A 21766-nucleotide genomic window follows, 5' to 3' on the forward strand; every position below is an offset into this window, starting at 1 on the left:
AGCAATTTAATTTAATTTTTCTTTCATTTGCAGGTTCCAACTCCCTTATTAGGCAATTGGATTTTGCTGGTGCTCCAATGGACATAAATTTGCAATTTTTTTTTTATTTACATTGCATTTATAAAATAGGGTAAATTGATGATATTTTACCTTTGCAACATATAATAAAATTTTTTTTTCTTTTTCAGGATTGAAGCTGAATATTAAGAATTTTTATTAATTTTAAGTTTAGAATTAAGTTAGATTAAGAATTTAAAATGTGATATGTAATATGTGATCTTAAAAAAAAATGAAAAACAAGATTTTTAATAAATTATTTAATCTTTTAATTCAGTGTTTAGTAAATTCATTTCTTTTATAAAATTATACAATATGTTTTAATTTGTATTTAAATTCATTTTAATGTGTGGTTGAACATACTCCCCCCGTTGAACGGTTACGTTCAAGTATTCTGGCCTTTATTTTTTCTATCCCACGGCGATGGTGGTGATGAAAGACAACCTTTCCAGCCTTGTTTACGTTTACCTTAACTTGGTACCTGTCAGGTAGGTTTACCGAAAATTGCTTCCTCTTACTATTTCGGATCCTTTCAAAATCAATCCTACTAAGAGTATCCCTGTTAATGAAGAGTTCTTCCCCTTCGCGGGTTATAAACTTCTGGTAATCATTATCTATCCTCATTTTTATTTCTTGGATAGTGGAGGATGGGCGTAATCTATCGAGGGAATGTATCGTCGACCCATTAATAGTAACCGGAATCGGTATGCCTTCGTTTCTATGAATTTGTATTTGGGGTTCGGTAAAGCCTTCATTATTTTGAATAAATTCGGATTCATTCTCCACTTCAGCCGACCACCTTAATTCGGATTCATTCTCCACTTCAGCCGACCACCTTAGGTTTTCCTGTATCAATTCTACCAATGGGGTTGAAATGGTAGGTGGTGAAAACCTTATATCCTCAAGAATGGTGATATAATCCATATCGTCCCAGTTGGATTGCATATTAAACTGTAAGAATATTTATCTGTAGAAATTTGTATGAAAGTTTTATAAGTACGACACGACATGTAACTACTACAAACAACACATGGACAAAGTATTAGTATAAATTGGTTTCATGTTGTCGTAATAGTTTCGACTTGGTCGATCGGCAAACGACAAATTTTTACAATGGGTCTTTGACAAGTACTAAATCTTGTTCGAACCGTTACAACTCGTACCAATCCATCCTTTCCAGGATGAATCATTTGTATTATCCCTAAAGGCCAAGCAGTCGGTGGAGTGTTTTCATCCTTTATTAGGACAACATCTCCAACCTTAAGGCTTTGTTCGTTGGTTAGCCATTTAGGGCGTTGTTGGAGACGGTTTAAATATTCCGTTGACCATCTTTTCCAAAAATGTTGATTCATTTGTTGGACATGTTTCCATCTTTGGTTAAACGAAGAGTTTGATGCTGTTAGGTTAGGTTCAGGGATTGCATTTAAAGCCTGACCGATGAGGAAGTGACCTGGGGTTAGAACCGCCAGATCATCAATATCATTTCTCAATGCACATAAGGGTCTTGAGTTTAGACATGCTTCAATTTGAGCAAGCAATGTCGCGAGTTCTTCAAATGTGCAAACCGTTGTGCCTAGCACACGACGCAAATGATATTTGATGGATTTTACACCTGCTTCCCATAATCCTCCGTGATGTGGAGCGGCAGGTGGGTTGAAATGCCAGTTAATGTTTAGGGCTGACAAATAATTTGCTATGTTTGGAGCTGCTTCCTTGATGGCTTGTTCTAGATCGCGATCCAATTTCACCTTTCCACCTTTAAAGTTCGTTCCGCAATCTGAATATATGTCCGAGCATAATCCTCGTCGAGACACGAACCTTTTTAAAGCTGCTATGAAAGCCATTGAGGTCAAATCTGATACGACCTCTATATGTATAGCTTTGGTTGCCATGCATACGAAGATACAAAAATATCCTTTGTAATGTTTTGCGTTTCTGTGAGTGGACATTTTAAGTTGTATGGGTCCAGCGTAATCAATACCCACATGTGTAAAGGGTCTTGTGAGGTTAACTCTAGGTGCCGGCAAAGCTCCCATTAGTTGTTGTGTTGTTGCTGCTCGATGTTTTGCACATATAACGCATTTATGAATTTCCCGTGTTACGACTCGTTTTCCATCGAGGATCCAAAAATTATTGCGAAGAGTGTTAAGAACCAATGAAGTGCCTCCATGCAATGTTTCCTTATGGGCCTTATCAATAATCAAGTTACAGACGTGATGATCTCGTGGTAAAATGATGGGGTGCTTCATATCATATGGAACATCTGCGTTTTCCAGTCTACCTCTAACTCGGATCAAACCATTTCCATCTAAGAATGGGCTAAGTGTCATAAGCTGACTTTTCTTGGATAGAGGTTTTTCTGCCTTGAATATATCTAACTCAGATTTAAAGGCTGAGATTTGTACCATTTTTAAGATCAGCGTGCTTGATTCATTCAATTCCTTAACGGATAACGGACTTGTTCGTTTATTTTCACGGTCGCGACAATTTTCGACGAATCGCAATACCGTAGCTATTACTCTGACAAGTTTAGTGTATGATGAATACTTTGGCAACCAGTCACTTGAAGACGTTGAAAGTAATGCATTTATAGATGGTGCCTTGGCTTCTAAGGTTGTTCCTTCGAGTTGAATTGGATTTCTTGGCCATTGGGTTTGATTTTGGCTAAGCCATTCAGGTCCATGCCACCATAGATCACAATCAAGGATTTGCCTGGTTGTTATTCCCCGCGAAGCTAAATCAGCTGGATTATCCTTTGTGGGAACATGATGCCAATACTCAGTAGGTGTCACATCTTGAATTTCTGCAACTCTGTTTGCAACGTAAGTTTTCCATTTCGATGGATGCTCTCGAATCCATTGTAAAACAATAGTAGCATCCGTCCATAGAAATACAGGAAAGGATTCAAGTTGCATGTCTTGAATCGTAGCTTTTATAAGTTTAGCTAGCAACAATGCGCCGTTTAATTCCAAACGAGGTAAAGTTATTGGTTTTACTGGAGCAACCTTGGATTTTGCAGTTAATAAATTTACCTTGATATTTCCATTTTCATCTTGGGTTCGAATATATAGAACTGCGGCATATGCTTTAATAGAAGCATCACAAAATCCGTGAATTTGGTTTGTTTGGTTGGTTTTCGATATACCAATCCATCGTGGAATTTTTAGTTTATTCAGATTTTTTAAATCCTCTTTAAAATCGTACCATTGTTGTGCGATATCTTGAGAAACCTTGCTATCCCAAGAGTAACCGCCGATCCAAAGGGTTTGAATAAGTATTTTGGCTGTTATAATGATAGGCGAGATCCATCCAACTGGATCATACAATGATGCTATTTCCGAGAGTATGATACGTTTGGTTTTGGCCTGCGTATCTGATAAACCTTGAACATTAAAAGTGAAGTAGTCTTCTGCAGGATACCATCGAATTCCCAGAGTTTTTACAGATTCCGTTTCTTGTAGTTCGAGTGAACCTTGTAGCTCCTTATCTTCTGTTGGTAAGTGTGATATTACTTCTACTCGGTTACTTGCCCACTTTCGGAGTTTAAATCCACTCTTACTAAGCATATCTCGTAACTGCCTCTGTAATTCCAGGCATTCATCGATGGTTTCTGCTCCACTTAGTAAATCATCAACGTAAAATTCTGATGAAGTTGCCTTCACTGCTAATGGATATGTTTCTTGTTCATCTAGTGCTGCTTGTTGTACTGTGCGAACGGATAAAAATTGTGCAGGGGACACGCCAAAGGTGACGGTCTTAAGTTGATAATCTTTAAGCATTTTTGTTTCTGGATCTCTCCATAGGATGCGCTGAAACGTGCGATGTTCTGGGTGCATCCAAATCATTCGATACATTTTTTCAACGTCTGCTGTGATCACTACCTTATGTTTTCTCCAATTGAGAACAGTAGAGAATAACTTCGGCTGTATGGTTGGACCGATCAATAATTGCTCGTTCAGTGATTTACCATTTGTAGTTTTAGCAGATGCGTCGAAAACTACCCGTAGTTTGGTAGTGGTGCTTTGTTTAAAAACCGCATGATGTGGTATGTAATAATGTGGTTCATTTGGTTTGGGTGGTTCACATTCTTCCATGTGACCCATGGTTATATATTCATCCAAACAGGCTTCATACTCGCGTTTAAGTTGTGCGTTCTTGGATAGTTTCCTTTGTAAATATTCATAACGCCTCAGCGCGAGTTCCCTTGAGGAACCTAGACTTGGTCCATTTGGATCTGTGAATGGTAATTTTACCATATATTGATTATTTGGCAGCCGTTCATAATTGGTTTTATATAACTCCTCACATTTTTGATCTTCTGGAGTTTGTGTGTTGAAGGTTTGCACTTCTTCCATCTCCCAGAATTTCTGAAGTAGAAATCCGAGTTCGTTGATGGGGTTTGTAGTTGCGATGAATACCTTCACTGAAGCGTTAGGTGAGATAAAATTATTTCCTAATATTATCCATCCAAATATAGTGTTGATGGCAACTACGGATCTACCTGGAGCGTAGCGTATGCCTTCGCGAATAATATGGCCATATACATCGGCTCCAAGTAAAATGTCTACTGGATTAGGTTTCCAGAATGTTGGATCCGCTAGTTCAAGATTTTTGAAATGTTTTAAGACTTGACTTGATGTTTCTTTAGCTGGCAGTAGGTCAGTGATTGTTTCTAATACGAACATTTTCACTTCTACCGCCGTGTGGTTGTTTTTAGTAGATTTAAGTCTTAACTGCACCCTTTGTTTGGAACATGCAGTTTGGTTTTTGCTTAGACCGTGAATTTGTATTGATGTGGGTGTTCCACGTATTTGCATCCTCTGACAGGCTTTTTCTGTGATGAATGAGGTTTGCGATCCTGTATCTATCAGGCATCGCAATATTGTTGAACGACCATTGCGGTCACATGCTGTTGCCAACGCCGTTGGCAATAGAGCATTACAATTTTCCATTGACAGGAAAGTGTTTGTCCTTTCAGCATCATTACTGTTAACCCTTTCAGTATTTGAATCCTTTGATGAAGACTCATCGAAATGAAGTGTAGTGTGATGTGATTGATGACATTGTTTGCATTTAAACTTATTTCGACACTTTGCGTGCGAATGTTTGTTTGAAAAACAGTTAAGGCATCTATTCGATGCTTTAATTATTTTTTTGCGTGTAGGTACATCCATATTTAAATAAGTTTTACAGGTCCCAACGTAATGTTTTTCATTGCAGGCGGGGCAATGAGAATTAACGACGGTGTGATAGGTTTGAATGTTTTCCCTTTTTATGTTGGCGGTACTTGGTTTTGCACCAATGGTATTACCGATGGATTCCAATACTCGAATCCTTTTGTTTAAAAATGCTAAAAATGTTGAGTATTTTGGAAGTTCTTGGTTATCTCCCAATTCCTCTTCCCAGAGGCGCAATGTCATAAATGGTAATTTTTGAACTATCAAAAATATCAACAATGCATCCCATTGACTGGTGTCTATTTTCAACGCCTTGAGCTGCTGTAAGCACTCTTCGGTTGTATCGACTAACATTTTTAGGCTCTTTCCCGATTCAGCAGTAATTTTGATTTGGTTGACTAGGGTCTTGAGGTGAAAATTTGCTAAAGTTCTAGTATTTTCATATCGCTTTTTTAATTTACTCCAAGCCGGTTCATAATCTTGATTAGTGATGGGAGTATGTTTTAATAATTTTTCCGCATCACCACTAAGACATCCCTTTAAATAATGGAGTTTTTGTACCGGTTGCAGCTGGTTGTTATCATGAATTAATGATGTGAATAAATCGGAAAATGATCTCCATGAATTATAATCACCATCGAATTTTGGCAATGTAATTTTTGGCAATTGAGTATATTTGAACTGAGGTTCTGCTAAAACCGTTGAATTTAGGTTGGTATCTGTAGCTGTTCTATTGATACCATCTTCAAGCTCGCCCATATACTCATCGTATTTGATTTCGATTTCATCGAATTGTTGCTTTTTTATATAAGCATTCTCGCACTCAGCCTTTGATATGATGATGGCTTCATTTATTTGTCGATCTTGTTTAACGAATTCATGCCAAAACTCACGCATATCGATCATTTTTTGTTTGTAAAAACCAGCCGTTCGTTTTTCCAATCTGGTTTTCTTGCCATTTTCGATTGTTTTTTCAATCTTCGTTTTCAAAACGAGTTGATTGACTAATAGCTTGTCAAGATCATTCATGATTGAATGGATATAAATGCGATTAATTTGTGACCCGGTCGTGTAATTGATTTTTTTTTGCTGTGATTAGCACAGAAAAAAAAACAAAGTGAACAAAAAAAAAATAATAAAAAAAAAAGAAAAGTATTCGGTTTTAATAAACTAACAAATTATTAATATTTATCACCTTCCTGGATGGAACCACCAATGTTTTTTGACCAACGTTGATACTTACGACTGTACGTATTCGACGTAGGTTCAAAATTCATAAAAAAAATAAGAAGTCGGAAGCGGTGATAATTTTATTAATAAATGTAAGTTTTATTATCCGTTTAATTTCTTAACAATTATTGGATAATGCTTAATTAATTAAATTTAATATAAATAACTATTTTCGAAAGATTTGTGCTTGACGTATATTGTCATCGAACACTTTCCAATCGAATTTTTAATTATAAATACTACTTTATGTTAATTAATTACTAACGATCACAATTAAAAAAGGGTTTTTTCGAGATTATATTCGAACGACGTATATTGTCATCGATCGATTTCAACTTCGAATTCCACCTTTTCTTTACTATTTAGTATTAAATGTTAATGTTAAAAAATTATATCAAATTATATTTGTTTTACGTATATATTCGTAAAACAATTTCAATTTGATTTACAACTTACAATTTTGTACGATCCTTCTTGCTTGAGATGTCGGGAAAAAAGTGAGTTTCTTCGGAAAATTGTCGCCCTTTTATATTCTAATTCGAGCTTTGGTGCTGCCATTCAAATTTGTAGAATTTTATTGAAAATAATGAGCCTTGGCAGCATTTTTCTTCCAGCTGCTTAGCTTTCATATGATTGTTTGTTGTTGTCGGTATATATGTTTGTCTCTTTTTCACTTATTGGATCTATTGGGAATTATAAAATATTAAATTATTAATAAATTATTAACATTTTTTATAATTTATTATAAAATTATTGTTCCCCAACTAAATATTTGTATTGTGAATAAGTTTTTTAATCTCGGTTTATAAAGTTGTATCGTCAAAACAACTTTGTTTATTCGCGCATGTTTACAAGTGACGTTTAACTTTATTTGTTTATTTTATTCGTGAAATATTTGTGTTTTGTTTAATTTTTTATTGTAAAAATATTAAAAGATTGTTAAATTAATTAAATTTAATGTGTATTTGTTCGGGGACATAAATTTATAAGTGAAATTTTAGTAAAAATAATATGTGTACTTTGTAGGTTATGTTTTGATAAACCTTTTTGTTGTAAATTTGTTTATTTAATTGTTTATATACAATTAAACATTTTCGTTTAGTCATTGAAGTGATTATATTTGTTTATTTTAATTGTTTATGTATATTTAATACAAAAAAATAAACTTGTGACGTTGTGTGTTTTAATATAAGTGTTGCAAATTGCAACTTCAATGTAAATTGTTAATTTTCTGATTTATGTGTTGTTTTTTGTTTGTAATTTAGTGCTAATAGTTTACAAATATGAAACTAAAGCAATTTAATTTAATTTTTCTTTCATTTGCAGGTTCCAACTCCCTTATTAGGCAATTGGATTTTGCTGGTGCTCCAATGGACATAAATTTGCAATTTTTTTTTTATTTACATTGCATTTATAAAATAGGGTAAATTGATGATATTTTACCTTTGCAACATATAATAAAATTTTTTTTTCTTTTTCAGGATTGAAGCTGAATATTAAGAATTTTTATTAATTTTAAGTTTAGAATTAAGTTAGATTAAGAATTTAAAATGTGATATGTAATATGTGATCTTAAAAAAAAATGAAAAACAAGATTTTTAATAAATTATTTAATCTTTTAATTCAGTGTTTAGTAAATTCATTTCTTTTATAAAATTATACAATATGTTTTAATTTGTATTTAAATTCATTTTAATGTGTGGTTGAACAACCCTGATTATAATCCTTTTTGAGTAGCTCCTGTCCGTATTTTGTTGGATTTCTAATTCTTTTTTCTACTGCAATTTTAGTTTAAGGCTCTATACATATAAGGTACATATGTTCAAAATCCTATGTCAAAAATGGTTTTTAGTTATTACTATAAGTATGGTCAGCCGCCATGCATTCCAATTTTAGAAACATATTTAGTTTAATTGACGAACAAATATCCAAATGGTCACCCTAGCTCATTAATATGCCTCTATATCTTGAATATAATTTGTCAAATTACGTTATCATATATGCCATTTCGCTACTCACCTGAAAAACTCCATTTCATCTTTGTACCATTTCACAGAGTTTAATGTGTGCCCACTCATATCATAGCTGCACGACAAAGTCACATTATCCCGAAAGTCAACAATTTCTGGAACATTGATGTCAGTCACAAAGAGGCCGTACACGCCACTGGCTCCCCTACCACCACCACCAAGTTGACAATCTGTAAAAAAAAAAAAAAAATTCCAAAGGATATACAAAAAAGGATATACATATTTCTATCTCGCTTATAAGAGTGAAAAGGATAAACGATGTGAATGTTGTGCATATCATGAATAGGAAGTAGCAAGGGATTCGGTAACGATATTTGCATAAATCTAACTGACATGTTACTCTGACAGCATTTTGTCACATGTTAGGGGAATACCTATCTACTACCTACCTCTACACCATATATCCCGTCACTTCATTTGTTTTCTCATTCTCTTTCCTTCATTCCCTAGAATTCGCACCAGTAACCAGCAACCAAGCAAGCACTTCAGGACTTCAGCACTTTGCCATATAATATTGGATCCTGGATGGTTCCTCAAATCTACCTTTTGAAATGGGTGAGGGAGAGGGGTGGCTTTAAGAGGCTTTAAGAGCAACTGCTTATTCCTTTTTGGCACTTGAGTGGATAAAGAATGCAAAGGCGCAGTGCGTAAGCGTAATCGAGCGTGAAGTTATAGAAACGAAGAGAAAAGAGATGTGTTGGAATAATGTAGCAAAAGCCTTGGAGGCACATTTATATTATTATTTGCTATCAGAAGTAACAAAAAAAAAAGAAGAAAGGAATCCCCTCGCGTAAGCTTTGATGAGAGGTGTTTATGCTCTTATGACAAAATGCGTTTTGACACATATGTGTGACTGCGTATGTAGGTTTTTATGTGTTAATAATGCCAAATCGATAAAGACTCATTTTTGAAAAGTGTTTTAGGCTTTGACTTTTTTGTGTGACAAAAAAAGAAAGAAAAAAAAAATATATCAGGCACGAGGAATATTGATGAATTGATGTCTGATTGCAGAGACTTTTATGCTTGATGTCCTACATTATAGCGTGAAAGAGTGATAGAATCGTTTTATTTTCTGACAGCTTTTTGATAGATTTAGGATGTAGGTAAGAATGAAGGTAATGTGTGGAAAACCAAAAGGAATGTGTTACTTCAAGAGAAATAGGTCAGATGAACTACTTCACTTTAATGGATATTAAATTTTAGTCTTTTTTTCAACTTCTAGGTGATGCATTCCAAAATAAATTTTTTACTTAAAAGCATTTTTATTAAAAAGACATTCTTTTTTAAATTAATTTTCTCCTTGTAATAGAAAAGAAATTACGAATGTTTACAGATATTCTGTAAGATCATTTTCTGTTTCGAAATCACTTCTTGTTTTTGTCCCACCCATGACGGAAAAAAGACCTCGTCTATATTAAAAAAATAATTAAGTTGACATATTTTTCTTTGCACAGTTTTATTTATTAACAAATCATGGTATTATAAAAGTCTATGTAAATACTTTCTAACAATGGGTGAAACTGGAGAGGGGAACAGTTAATTGATTATACAAGTGTCCCACCCGTGACTATAGAATGCCCCATATTATTGCTGGAACTCAGAATGCGAAACTCTTTTAGCATATTAAACCTTCATATTATGTAATAATTCATAACAGAATATTTTGATTTAATTAGATGAGAAATTAAATAAAAACTTTAAAAAATATTTTAAAAGTTTTAAAAATTACAAAAATATCTTTTCAAATGTTGTTAATCTTTTAACAAATTATGACATTTAATTCCATATAAAAACAGAAAGTTTGAAAAATTTTAAGTGTTTTGTCATTCTTAAGAGATAATTAATTACATAATTGACAAATAAAAACGAAGTTTTATAAAATAAAATGCACGACTGTGTCGCACGTACTTGCTCTTGTGTATGGTTAAAGTTACTTAGAATGTTAAAGCTTTATATAAACATCCTAAAAGAATATTTATTTAATTTTATCATTATTCTTATAAGAAATGTAAAAAAAAAGTTGATTTTAAAATTACGAAAACACCTTTTTAAATGGTATTAATCTCTAAATAAAGATTGCCAACGGATTTCCTATATAACAAAAGAGTTTTGAAATTTTATTTGAAAATTTTTAAAGCCGTTTAAAAAAAACAAAAATAATTTTTGTATACAAAAATTTTCGAATATTTTTCAAAAAAGGATTTGGTAAGCCATTTTGAAGAAATTATTTTTCCACATATTCAAACAAAATTTCAAGTAAATTCTTTGATCCGTTTTGAAAAAATTAATTTTTCAAAAAAATATATATTAATTTTTAAGTTAAATCTACTAAAACGTTGTTGCACTAAAGTTATTTAGGGGAAAGTCAGAAATCAAGAAAATGTACATTTCAGCTATCGTTAATAATATAAATATTTTTTTTTATCAAAAGAAGCACCTTTTGAACTACAATACATACATTTTTACTTGCTCAATAGGGCAAGTATTGGTTTCGTGTAAAAAAAAAATTTCGAGGTTTTAATCAAAACTAACATTACGATGATAGAGAAGTCCAAAAAAGTGGTTTTCGTCATGACGTCCGTCGGTCTGTGCGTCGGTGTGTCCGTGCGTCTGTGCGTCCATGTGTACAAGTAGCTACATCCTAAACGGGTGGACAGATTTTCTTGAAATTTGGTATAGATGTTTTTTTCGTAATTTCCAGGGTTGGTTTTTTTTTTGTTTTTTAATATCTCGCTTAGAACGTATACCTCCCATACAAAATTTTCGAGTTATTGCAAATTTCTCGAAAACGGCTTTAACGATTTTGACTAAATTTAACACACGTAATGCTGTACAAAGTTCTAACAAAACTGCTTTTTTTGTTTTTCTATAAAAATACGGATAATGGAAATATGGTATGTTTCATTTTTTTAAATCACTCATGTCGGCTCTTCCCTTAAATCTTTAATTAGTTATTGCAATTTTCTCGAAAACGGCTCTAACGATTTTGATTAATTTTTGCATACGTAATATTCAAAGCAATTGCAATAAAACAGCATTTCTAGTTTTTCTCAAAAAAGTCAAATAGCTAACAAAAATATGGTCTCCATGTCGGCTCTTCCCTTACATAAACCAAATTTCTTAAAAATGTATATAGATTCTATATTCTAGATTCTATATTATAGAAGCAGCTCTTATAATCTACAAGTAAACTAACTTAAAAGTACTTTGAACTGCAAGAGCAGTTCAACAGATTTTGTTTAGCTAGAGATAACTTTAATAGAATTACAAGTTTAAAGTATCTGGAATATTTACAAAAGGTGCAAAGAGATCTCAAAATGAATCCTAAACATTTTTGGAAATTTATTAATAGTAAAAAAAGTTCGTGTCCATATCCATCTGTTCTAAAGTCAAATGAAATGTCTAGCCATGACCCTCGAGTTATTACACAATTATTTTCAGACTTTTTTCAAGGCGCCTTTAACTGTGATACTAACAACTGTGATACTTTAAACTGTGATACTTTAAACTGTGATACTTCGATCTGTGATAATTCTGACGAAAATTGTCAAAGATTTGACTTTTTGAAACCTTTTTCATACTTGACTGATATAAACTTTGTTATAAATACTGACAACATTTCAAAGTTTATATCTAATCTTGACGACAATTGTATACCTGGTCCTGATGGTATACCTTCTATTGTTATAAAAAACTGTGCAAGTCAATTATTGTCACCTCTTTCTGTACTTTTTAATTTATCGTTATCTTCTTGTGTATTTCCTTGTATCTGGAAAAAATCATTTATTATCCCTCTACATAAGAAAGGAAAAAAAGACGAGGTCCAAAACTATAGACCTATAGCAAAGTTGTCGGTTATTCCGAAACTCTTTGAGGCTATTATTTGTGAATCTTTGTCTTTCTATGTTAAATCAGTTATTGTCCCAAATCAGCACGGATTTACAAAAGGCCGCTCTACCGTGACTTTTCTCATGGAATTTGCCGAAAATTGTATTGAGTCATTTAAAACTAAGAAACAGTTAGACTGCGTCTTCACAGACTTCAGCAAGGCGTTTGACAAACTCTCGCATAGAATTTTGTTAAGTAAGTTGAGAGCTCTTGGATTTAATGAAAACTTTGTTAAGTGGCTTCAATCTTATTTATTAAATAGATCATACTCGGTGCTTTTCAATGGTTGTCCATCAAAATACTTTTGTGTTAATTCTGGAATACCGCAAGGCAGCCATTTGGGCCCTATACTTTTTATAATATTCATAAATGACTTACCATCCGTCTTGAAACATTCGAATTGCCTTATTTATGCGGATGATGTTACAATCTTTAAAACCGTCTCTAATGTTCGTGATTGTGAAATGTTGCAATGTGACCTTAACTCATTTTTCGATTGGTGTGTTCGTAATTGTTTGCTTCTTAATGTCAATAAATGTAATTTTATGAGTTTTACGAGAAAACTATCTAAAATTCCTTTCAATTATTTGTTAAATGGAGTTTCCTTGTCGAATGTAAGTCAAGTTTCTGTTCTTGGTGTCTTATTTGATCCTAAACTGGAATTTATTGAACACATCAATTCCATAAGCAATAAAGCCAATTCGCTTCTCGGTTGGATTAAGAGAGAGTCACGTCAGTTTTCCGATCCTTTTATTGCAAAACAGCTATTTGTAACTTTTGTCAGACCCATCCTAGAGTATGCTTGTCAGGTTTGGTCACCTCATTATGAGTGTCACATAGCGAGGCTAGAACGAGTTCAAAAAAGGTTTTTGCGGTTTGCCTTAAGAGGCTTAGGATGGGACAACCCTTACAACCTCCCCCCATACATAGACAGACTCAAACTTATTGACATGCCTTGTCTTCAGAATAGAAGGTCTTATTTATGTTTTTCGTTCATTGTAAAATTAATTAATGGGAAAATAGACTCTTTGCACCTTTTGTCTCGCATTAATTTTAATATTCCTCAACGCAATTTCAGAAATGTCCCCAATAGTATATTAATCTCAAACTATCGTACCAATTACGAACGTTTTTCTCCTTTAAATGTAATGTTCAGTTTATTTAATGTTTTCAATAATAGATTTCATAATTTATTTGACCAATCACTTAATTTATCTCCTAAATTTCAATCAAATTTTTACTCGATTTTGTAATTTATACCTAATATAATGTTTTAATGTTTTGTTAAAATTTGTAAATTAATGTAAATTGAAGCTAGTATTTAGCTGTACTGAATAAATAAATCTTATAAATCTCATAACTACTACAAAATTTAAAGAAAATGGCTCCAGTAGTTAAGACTGTACATCTAGATAAATACAGACAAACGGACAAACAGACAGAATTGCGAAACGCTTTTTATCGCGTTCTATATCATCGTAATTCCATGTCTGATTGTTATTTGGAGTTCTATTTTTTTTTCTAAACTCTCCCCCTCTCCTCCCATGCGGAACGTAAGTATTTTTTTTTTAATTTCAAAATCTATTTGTAAATATTTTTAGTTATGAGGTTATGACACTCTAAGCAACTTGAAAATTAAAAGAAAGTTCATGTAACCGAGTTTATCGAAATGATCAAAATGTCGTGTTCCATTCCTCCAAAAGAATTACATTTTTTGTCTTCATCGATAAGAGCCTGGGATCCACCAATGCCACAAAGTGTCCAATTGTACCTTCTTTGAAACAATACAAAAGCAAAAGTAGCTGCTGTAAGGCCTTATACATACAAAGAAACTTTTTGGTTGGGTAATGATAACGGTGGTGAATTCACTCTGATTTTGTTATTTATTCACAACCGATTTCACATTGGTTTTGCCTCATGGTCTTTTCGCAATATTTGTCGTCCTTTAAAAATTGTCCAGCATTTAAAATTTGGCAGAAAAAGAAAATTTTTTAAAAGTATTGAACAAAAAAAAAATCGTTGAAAATCTGCTGTTTCTAAAAAAAGAGTGTGTGTACATATTTACACGCGACTAAAGTTATACTTCTCATTCAGTATATGTAAATGAATTTCATTTGATATTTTTAATTTCTATTATGAAGTAATTAATCCACACTTAGTTTTTTTACATTTTTATCAAGTGAACAATAAATTAATTCTTTCATCCTCCTTGCGTCCATGTACACAGAGAAAAATATGACCCGCTAAAAAATAACAGATTGCCATATTGTTTTACCGTCCATACATTTCATAAGGAAATCTTATTAAAATCAACGATTAATAAGGTTTTTTTAAGGAGATTTCTTATTATTTTTATAGAGAAAATCTTATTAAAATTTGACTGAAAAGTTGATTTTTTTTGCAACTTAAGCACTAGAACAAAAATCGCGATCAATATTTTCATGGCAGGTTGGTTCAGGTGGTAAGGTGGGCGACTAATGATTTGAAGTCTCCAGTTCGATTCCCAGCCTGGTCATCTTTTTTTTAATTTTTTTTCAGATTTTAAAACAATAAGGAAAACCCGATTGTTTTAATAAGGTTTCCTTCTTGGATGAAAACCATAGAGAAATCTTATTGTTTTTGTTCTATTTTATGAGGTCTATTTTTCTCTGTGTAGTTTTCAATTTATTCTGTGAAAATCGTGTTTGAAAGTTGGGGTACATTTTTTTTTTCGAAAAATCCAAGAATCTTTGAACGCTCCTGGAAGCTAAACCGTTTGAGAGCAATTTTTGGGAGTGATGCCAAATGATAGCTTGTGTCATGGGCCTACGCTTTGCACATTATCAGATTTTTAAAAAATCGCCTTAAATGTTAAACCGCCACATCATGCCTAATTTTTCAGAATCGTGCCTATTTTTTTTTTACTTTTAAGTTCTCCCGGTTTGAGAACGCGTGGACCTACAGGGATGAGAGTTGTGACCAAATGTAGGTTAGAGTCCCCGCTACCTTTTGGCATCAAAAAATTTTTTTTCATTTTCTTCAAAATTTAGCGATATAGGTGTTCGAACGCTTTGATCTAGAGACAGGGGAGTGGTGCCATATGAAAGCTTATATTCTCAGCTACCCGATAGTGGTATAATCCGGTTTTTCGATTTTTTTCAAAATTCCGAGAAAATCGCCTTTGAAAGTTGGGGTAAAATTTTTTTTCGAAAAATCCCCGAATCTTTGAACGCTCCTAGATGCTAAACCGCTTTAGAGCAATTTTTGGGAGTGATGCCAAATGATAGCTTGTGTCATGGGCCTACGCTTCGCACATTATCAGATTTTTAAAAAATCGCCTTAAATGTTAAACCGCCACATCATGCCTAATTTTTCAGAATCGTGCCTATTTTTTTTTTACTTTTAAGTTCTCCCGGTTTGAGAACGCGTGGACCTACAGGGATGAGAGTTGTGACCAAATGTAGGTTAGAGTCCCCGCTACCTTTTGGCATCAACAATTTTTTTTTTCATTTTCTTCAAAATTCCGAGATATAGACGTTGGAAGTTGGGGGCGCTCACTTTCAGCTCAGCCCACTTTCAGTTCAGCTCAAATGAGCTGAGCTATGGTACCTAGCTCAAAAGCGAGCTAGCTCAAATTTGAGCTGAGGTGTGAGCTGAGCTGAAATGTGAGCTTTTTGCAACCCTGGCAACTTGCCACATGAAAATTACCACACGCAACTTGCCACATGCAACTTACCACACGCAACTTGCCACATACAACTTGCCACATGCAACTTGCCACTTGCAACTTGCCACATACAACTTGCCACATGGAACTTGCCACATGAAACATGTAACCTGCAACGTGTTGTGTGTTTTATGTTTGCCGTACTGCGGCGTACTGCATTTTTAAATACTAAAGTACTGCCTACTCTAAAGGTGAAACAACAGCCCTGCTACCAAGAGTGATCGCGTCATAATCCCTTTGACATTCTTGTCAAAAAGTAAATTTTCATACTCACCCTCCCATAAGAAGTATAACTTCAAAAATGGGCAAAACGTAAGTTGTCTCTCCACATTGGTTACCTGATGTGTTAATCTAAAAGACTAATTAATGTCTTTGCAACATACGATATAAGCTTCGAAGAAATAATTTTCTTTAAATTTCAACCAAATTTTAAGAATAGAATTAATAAAAGCTTTAATTTCAAATCAAGTCTGCACAAAATCTGAAAAAAGACTGTCCTCAAAGAAGGTTTCAATTCATATTTATGAGGTAAAACAAAAAAAACCAAAACTTCTTTCGGATAATATGAAAGCATAGGTCAAAATCAAGCCTTATTTTAGGTCACATCGTAAACGATTTCCATTTATTTCACTCTACGAAATAGTTCGTTTTTGGCATACCTAACATATATACATTTTCGTATAAAAATGGACACATTCAATGGTCCCGCATAATCTTCCCAACAGTCAAGGATTTTCCCAAAAAATATATTCCATGACGATACGGCTCACTTACTCAACCTGATAACACCCATCTGAAGCACACTATAACAACCAAACGCCTTCTCCTTTTTCGAAAGGCAACAATCCTTTTCTTTTTTTTTTGTTGCTTTTCAAATTGCCTTCAGGCATAAAAATGAATATATTGCCCTGGTGTCCATAAAACATTTTGCAAAAGTACGTCATCCAGATAGAAAGACGTCTGTACGACATAATACGACCCGAAATAAAATATATATGTGCATATGTACGAGTTGAGTATTATTATGGTAGAAGGCAGGGTGTAAGGATCTCTCTCCACATGTGATGAAATGATAGTTGTAAAAGTCTCTCTCTCACTCAAACTCAACCCCTCGACGACCTTTATACCGAATGACGTAAGGTTTTAACAGCTCTACAAGAAGACGAACCTCCAGCTTCAGCCAAGCATTCCTCTATCCATCAAAACACAAAGCACTTACATAAATGACACTTTGATGCCGAAGAAAGTATAATGGAGGAATTCAGCTCGAAATTTCACACCATTTCCGGCCACATCATACAGCCAGAGTGAGCCCAAGGCGATTGGGGCGAATGGGGCGAATGTTTATGTTATGATGGCTAAACGCGCGAGCATGAATAAAACTGACAGAGCGACAACATACAATTCTTGCGAGGGAAGTCGAAGTCGAGGACATCAAAAAGGGCTCGTTTTTGCAAGGACTTCAAGGAAGTATGATTCTTTAACTCTGTCGATAGAGTGTTGAAGTGCAGAACGGAACGGAGAAGAAACTAACTCTTCTACAGCTTGGAGACAAACCGTGTTTTTTCTCACTTCAACATCAATATGAACACCACCGCCATCATGCAGGGGAAGGATGCTGCTGAGAATAACAAATCTGGAAAAGGAATAACAAGTTTATGTGACATGATACTAATGCCTAACCACCAAACCCTTCTCTCTTCTAACCACCCGTTGTCATTTTTATTCAAATCTCCCCCCACTATTCTCTCACTGATTCTTCCTGCCGGAAACGGGACAGTTCTGTCGATTTGAATGGTTTTTCCTCCCATTGAGTGAGTGTTTTCTTCTTTTTTTTCTCAATTTTTCTTGTTAACCATCTGCATCAGATCGGCGTGTCCTTGAAGCTGCTTTAAGTTATTTTTATTTATTTCTTTAAGGGTTTGTTCCTTTTTTTTTGTTGTTAGCCCGATTTATAGCCCGATTCGTAATGGCAATGGGCGGTGAAAAGAAGGCGGAGAGTTTTGGGGTGGATGCGAGAGTGAATGCGAAAAAGCCATTGTAGGGAATAACAAAAGCTACAAAGTCGTTCGGTGGTGTTCACATGTGTTTGTTTAAATTAAATGAAAAATAACAAAAACACATTTGCAAGTGGACCCAAGCAAAAAATAAAAAAAAACGAGGCAGATTCGTTTTCATGATATCAAGTAGAAGGCAGACCCAGATTAAAGGGAGGAAGGAAGCTTTGACACAAAATATTTGAGGTGTACTATAAACGTTGTTATACGCAGATATACATAAAAGCCTTATCCGTTTTGTTTTTTTTGTTTTTTAGTCAGTTCGGCCTTGAGCTAGCTGCTGAACATAAAATATGTTTAGGACAGGTGCATTATACCTACCTACATCTACATACATAAATATATATATGTATGGTTGTAGGTACAAAGTATGAAAAATTGAAATGAAGCTCGGATATTATATTACAACAACAGGTGACTTGATATAAATGTTTTTTTTTTCGTGAATTATGGATGGATTTTTTTTTTTTTCAATATTAATTGTAGACTAAGAATATAATTTGTTTTTCTTTCAAAATTGAATTCAATGTATAAATCGGATTGTGTTTAATGTTTTACGCATTATAAAGAGAATGCTTACAAAGAAAGTTCCACGTTTTTTATGCCCAAAAATAAGCTAAAGTGTTCAAATATCTACAACTCTTATTTGGATCTTTAATTAAATAACCTCAAAAATATTTAGAATAATGCAAAAAAACAATTTTTTGTTTTTTTAAATTTTTAAAATAAAACATTTTGTGAATATAGGTACGTAAACTTGGTCTTAAAGTAAGATTTAATTTTGTTTGAAGCAAAATATTATTTTCTGAATTGTTACAGTTTTTTTTTTGTCCAAAAAAAGAGTCATAAGAATTGTTGAAAATTTTGTTTGAATTTTGAAAATTTCAATAAAGCATACATTTTTTGTCGAAACTTCAATATTTCCAAAAATGAACATACCTACACTGAGGGAAAAAATAAATTGAAGTTGAAACGTCGTTGTTTCAAAGATGAACTACTTTGATTTATGTGACTTTAGCGCAAATGCGGATGGTTTTTCGCAAGTTTCTTGATTTAACATTGTGTAGCTTGTAGTTAGTCTACCGTTATGTGTGATATACCAAATGAAAGGTAATTGTATCAGGATGCTCATTGAAGTTAAATAAAATTTCTGTCTGCTCTTGGTCAAAAGTTATAACCTGTTGAATTCTAAAATTTTATTTTACCGTTATCTCAAATTGTGTTTACGAAAATGATCGAAACTTCGCACACATATAGTCGTAGTCATGGTCTATCATTATTCTACATATTTATTCCTGTATCTATTAAAGAAAAAAAGATAAAAATAAAAAACGATGAAAAACTGTCAAAAAACGTGTTTTTTTTTAAAACTTGTTTCTTCCGTTATTCAGTCAAAACTCACTAAACGATTACAAGTTTTTGCACATGTATGACAAAACCTACATGTCCTATAAGTTTGAGATTTTTTGAACGCTCCAAAAAAAAGCTAAAAATCAAAAATTACCCAAAAATACCCCTAAAACAAGGTGTTTTTCAAAAATTCATATTTCGAAACGTAGAGTGTTGGAAAAAAATCCGTATCAGACATTTAATTTTTTTTCCTCATCTTTCACCTGGCATCTTTAGAATTGTAAAAAAAAAAAATTCCTTTACCCAAAATCATCATTTTGTCATAGCCCCAACACGTGTACAACGTTCAAACAAAACGCTATAGCTTACTTTCAAAATTTTTCAGAATTTGTTTTTAAATGCAGTTATTCTTCAATTAATCTCATCTATCTATAGCAAAAAAAATCAATTCTCTACGAATTCGCGTTTAGATTTTAACAAAATTTTCATCATTCCGTTTTACCCCTGTTTACCCTATTAAATTTAAAAATCCTTCATTTTGATTAAGCTTTAGGTTATTATCTTATTATTCAAATAAGCTATAGAAGATTTTTGTATCTCTAATAGTTTATTTTTAATTTTTGAATTGAAATTTTTTGCCGCACTGCGAAAGTGCGAGAGTGTAACGTTAGAAAATGGCGTCACTTTTTTGTGATGGCTGCCATGGTTCATCGACTTATAAGACGATGAAATGAACTTGTACTGTTTTTTGTGTTGACAACAAAAAATATCTTAACCAACAAAAATGTGCTTACAAAAATGTTACACATACGCCGTAGTGACACTTTTTTAGTTTAAAGCTTAACAATATGCTACCACTACAGTAAACAAATGTATTTGTTTTTGAACCATCTCATATCGTCATATCTAGCCATAGGAGTTAAACTTTAAAAAATATTATTATCCAAAACATTCCCTCTTATAAAACCATATTTTCTAAATCAAAACATTACGCTATGTTGCACATCTAAAATCAATAATTACAAATTACATGCTTCACAAGTTTCCCAGACATTCTATACCTTTCCCTCTTCCCCGCAGTATAATAACTCTCCAAAACAGGACAAATATTTTTGGCCAAAATAAAATCCCACAAATTAATTAAATTAAACTGTCAAGTTTTTTCCCTTCATAGACATTATATACAAATTCAAACTCAACTTTTCCAAAAAAAAAAAAAAAAAACAAACAAACTTTATTCAAATTCTAAATGCTAAACTTCGTAAGGCAAATAACATTAAACTGTCAAGTTGGGTAAATAGCACTCTTATACCCTCTAAATAAACCAACCTTCTCCCTCTCTCTCTTTAAACTTGGCAAAAAAAAAAAACAAACAACCCAAGCATAGTGTAGTTTCAGCAAATTTTAATTCCACTTTTTGAGATGTCAAAGTCAAAAAGTTAGACGACACGACTATGACGACCAAAAACCAACGACGATGAAGATGGAGTACAAATAATAAATCCTGCTAGAAAAAAAAAAATACATTTTCTCGGCATTTTATTCTTACCATGAACAAAGGCCAGCAACAGCACCAAAAACACCGACATTTTGCGCCAAAAAAAACCGATAATCCACAAAAAACTTTCTTCCTTCTTCGTGAAAATAATACGAAAATTGTACAAAAACACGTCCACCCAAGAGAAATAGCAGAACAAAATAAAAAAAAAATTTATGAACTTAAGAAAGTTATTAAACTTTAATTGGGACGCACATTAAACCGTAATCACAGGAAATTATAAATTCGCAATTAATTCACTTACGGCTGTCACGGCCACCGTACTTTTTTTTTTTTTTTAATTTTCTTTTCTTTCTATCTTTATAACTTTCCCCCCAGGACGCTGCTCAGAGGATTGATACTTATTCAACTTTAATTAGAATATAATTATTCAGTTAGGTAATGTGTCTCCCACTTTATCCTTTCACGACGACAATAATAAAGGACTTTACCGAACTAAATCACTGTCAAGGTTTCAAAAAAATAATGATGATAAAAAAAAGTAATTAAAATCATTCACTCAAAAAAAAAAAAAAAACAAAAAAAGAAAACATTTGTCGTGCTTCCCGCGACGACGACGGATGAGAGAGAAAGGATATAGACGTTCAAAACACTCACACACACACTCTCCGCCCGTCTCCGTACTTTTTTTTTCTGACGTCAGATTAATTTTATTCCGATTAGCATGGATGGATTTTTTTCTTTCCCTGTACGCAATTGAATGACACAAAAGC

General features: G+C 33.2%; 1 protein-coding gene and 1 long non-coding RNA gene across 2 annotated transcripts in view; one reads left to right on the forward strand and one right to left on the reverse strand.

Annotated features, from left to right (window-relative positions):
- Positions 1-21566, reverse strand: part of LOC129913956 (uncharacterized) — a 62367-nt gene extending 40801 nt beyond the window's left edge. The window contains exons 1-2 of the mRNA XM_055992963.1: positions 21045-21566; positions 8484-8664 (exon numbers count right to left, since the gene is read on the reverse strand). Coding sequence (XP_055848938.1) covers positions 8484-8664; positions 21045-21084 — 221 coding nt within the window. The 5' untranslated portion in view covers positions 21085-21566. The remainder of the gene's footprint in view (positions 1-8483; positions 8665-21044) is intronic.
- Positions 6960-8057, forward strand: LOC129913957 (uncharacterized). Its single transcript, XR_008772115.1, has 3 exons — positions 6960-7486; positions 7791-7887; positions 7946-8057. It is a non-coding gene; the product is annotated as an uncharacterized LOC129913957 (long non-coding RNA).
- Positions 21567-21766: the final 200 nt, after the last annotated feature.

Source organism: Episyrphus balteatus, chromosome 3, assembly GCF_945859705.1.
Source record: "Episyrphus balteatus chromosome 3, idEpiBalt1.1, whole genome shotgun sequence".
Classification (NCBI taxonomy): Eukaryota; Metazoa; Arthropoda; class Insecta; order Diptera; family Syrphidae; genus Episyrphus; species Episyrphus balteatus.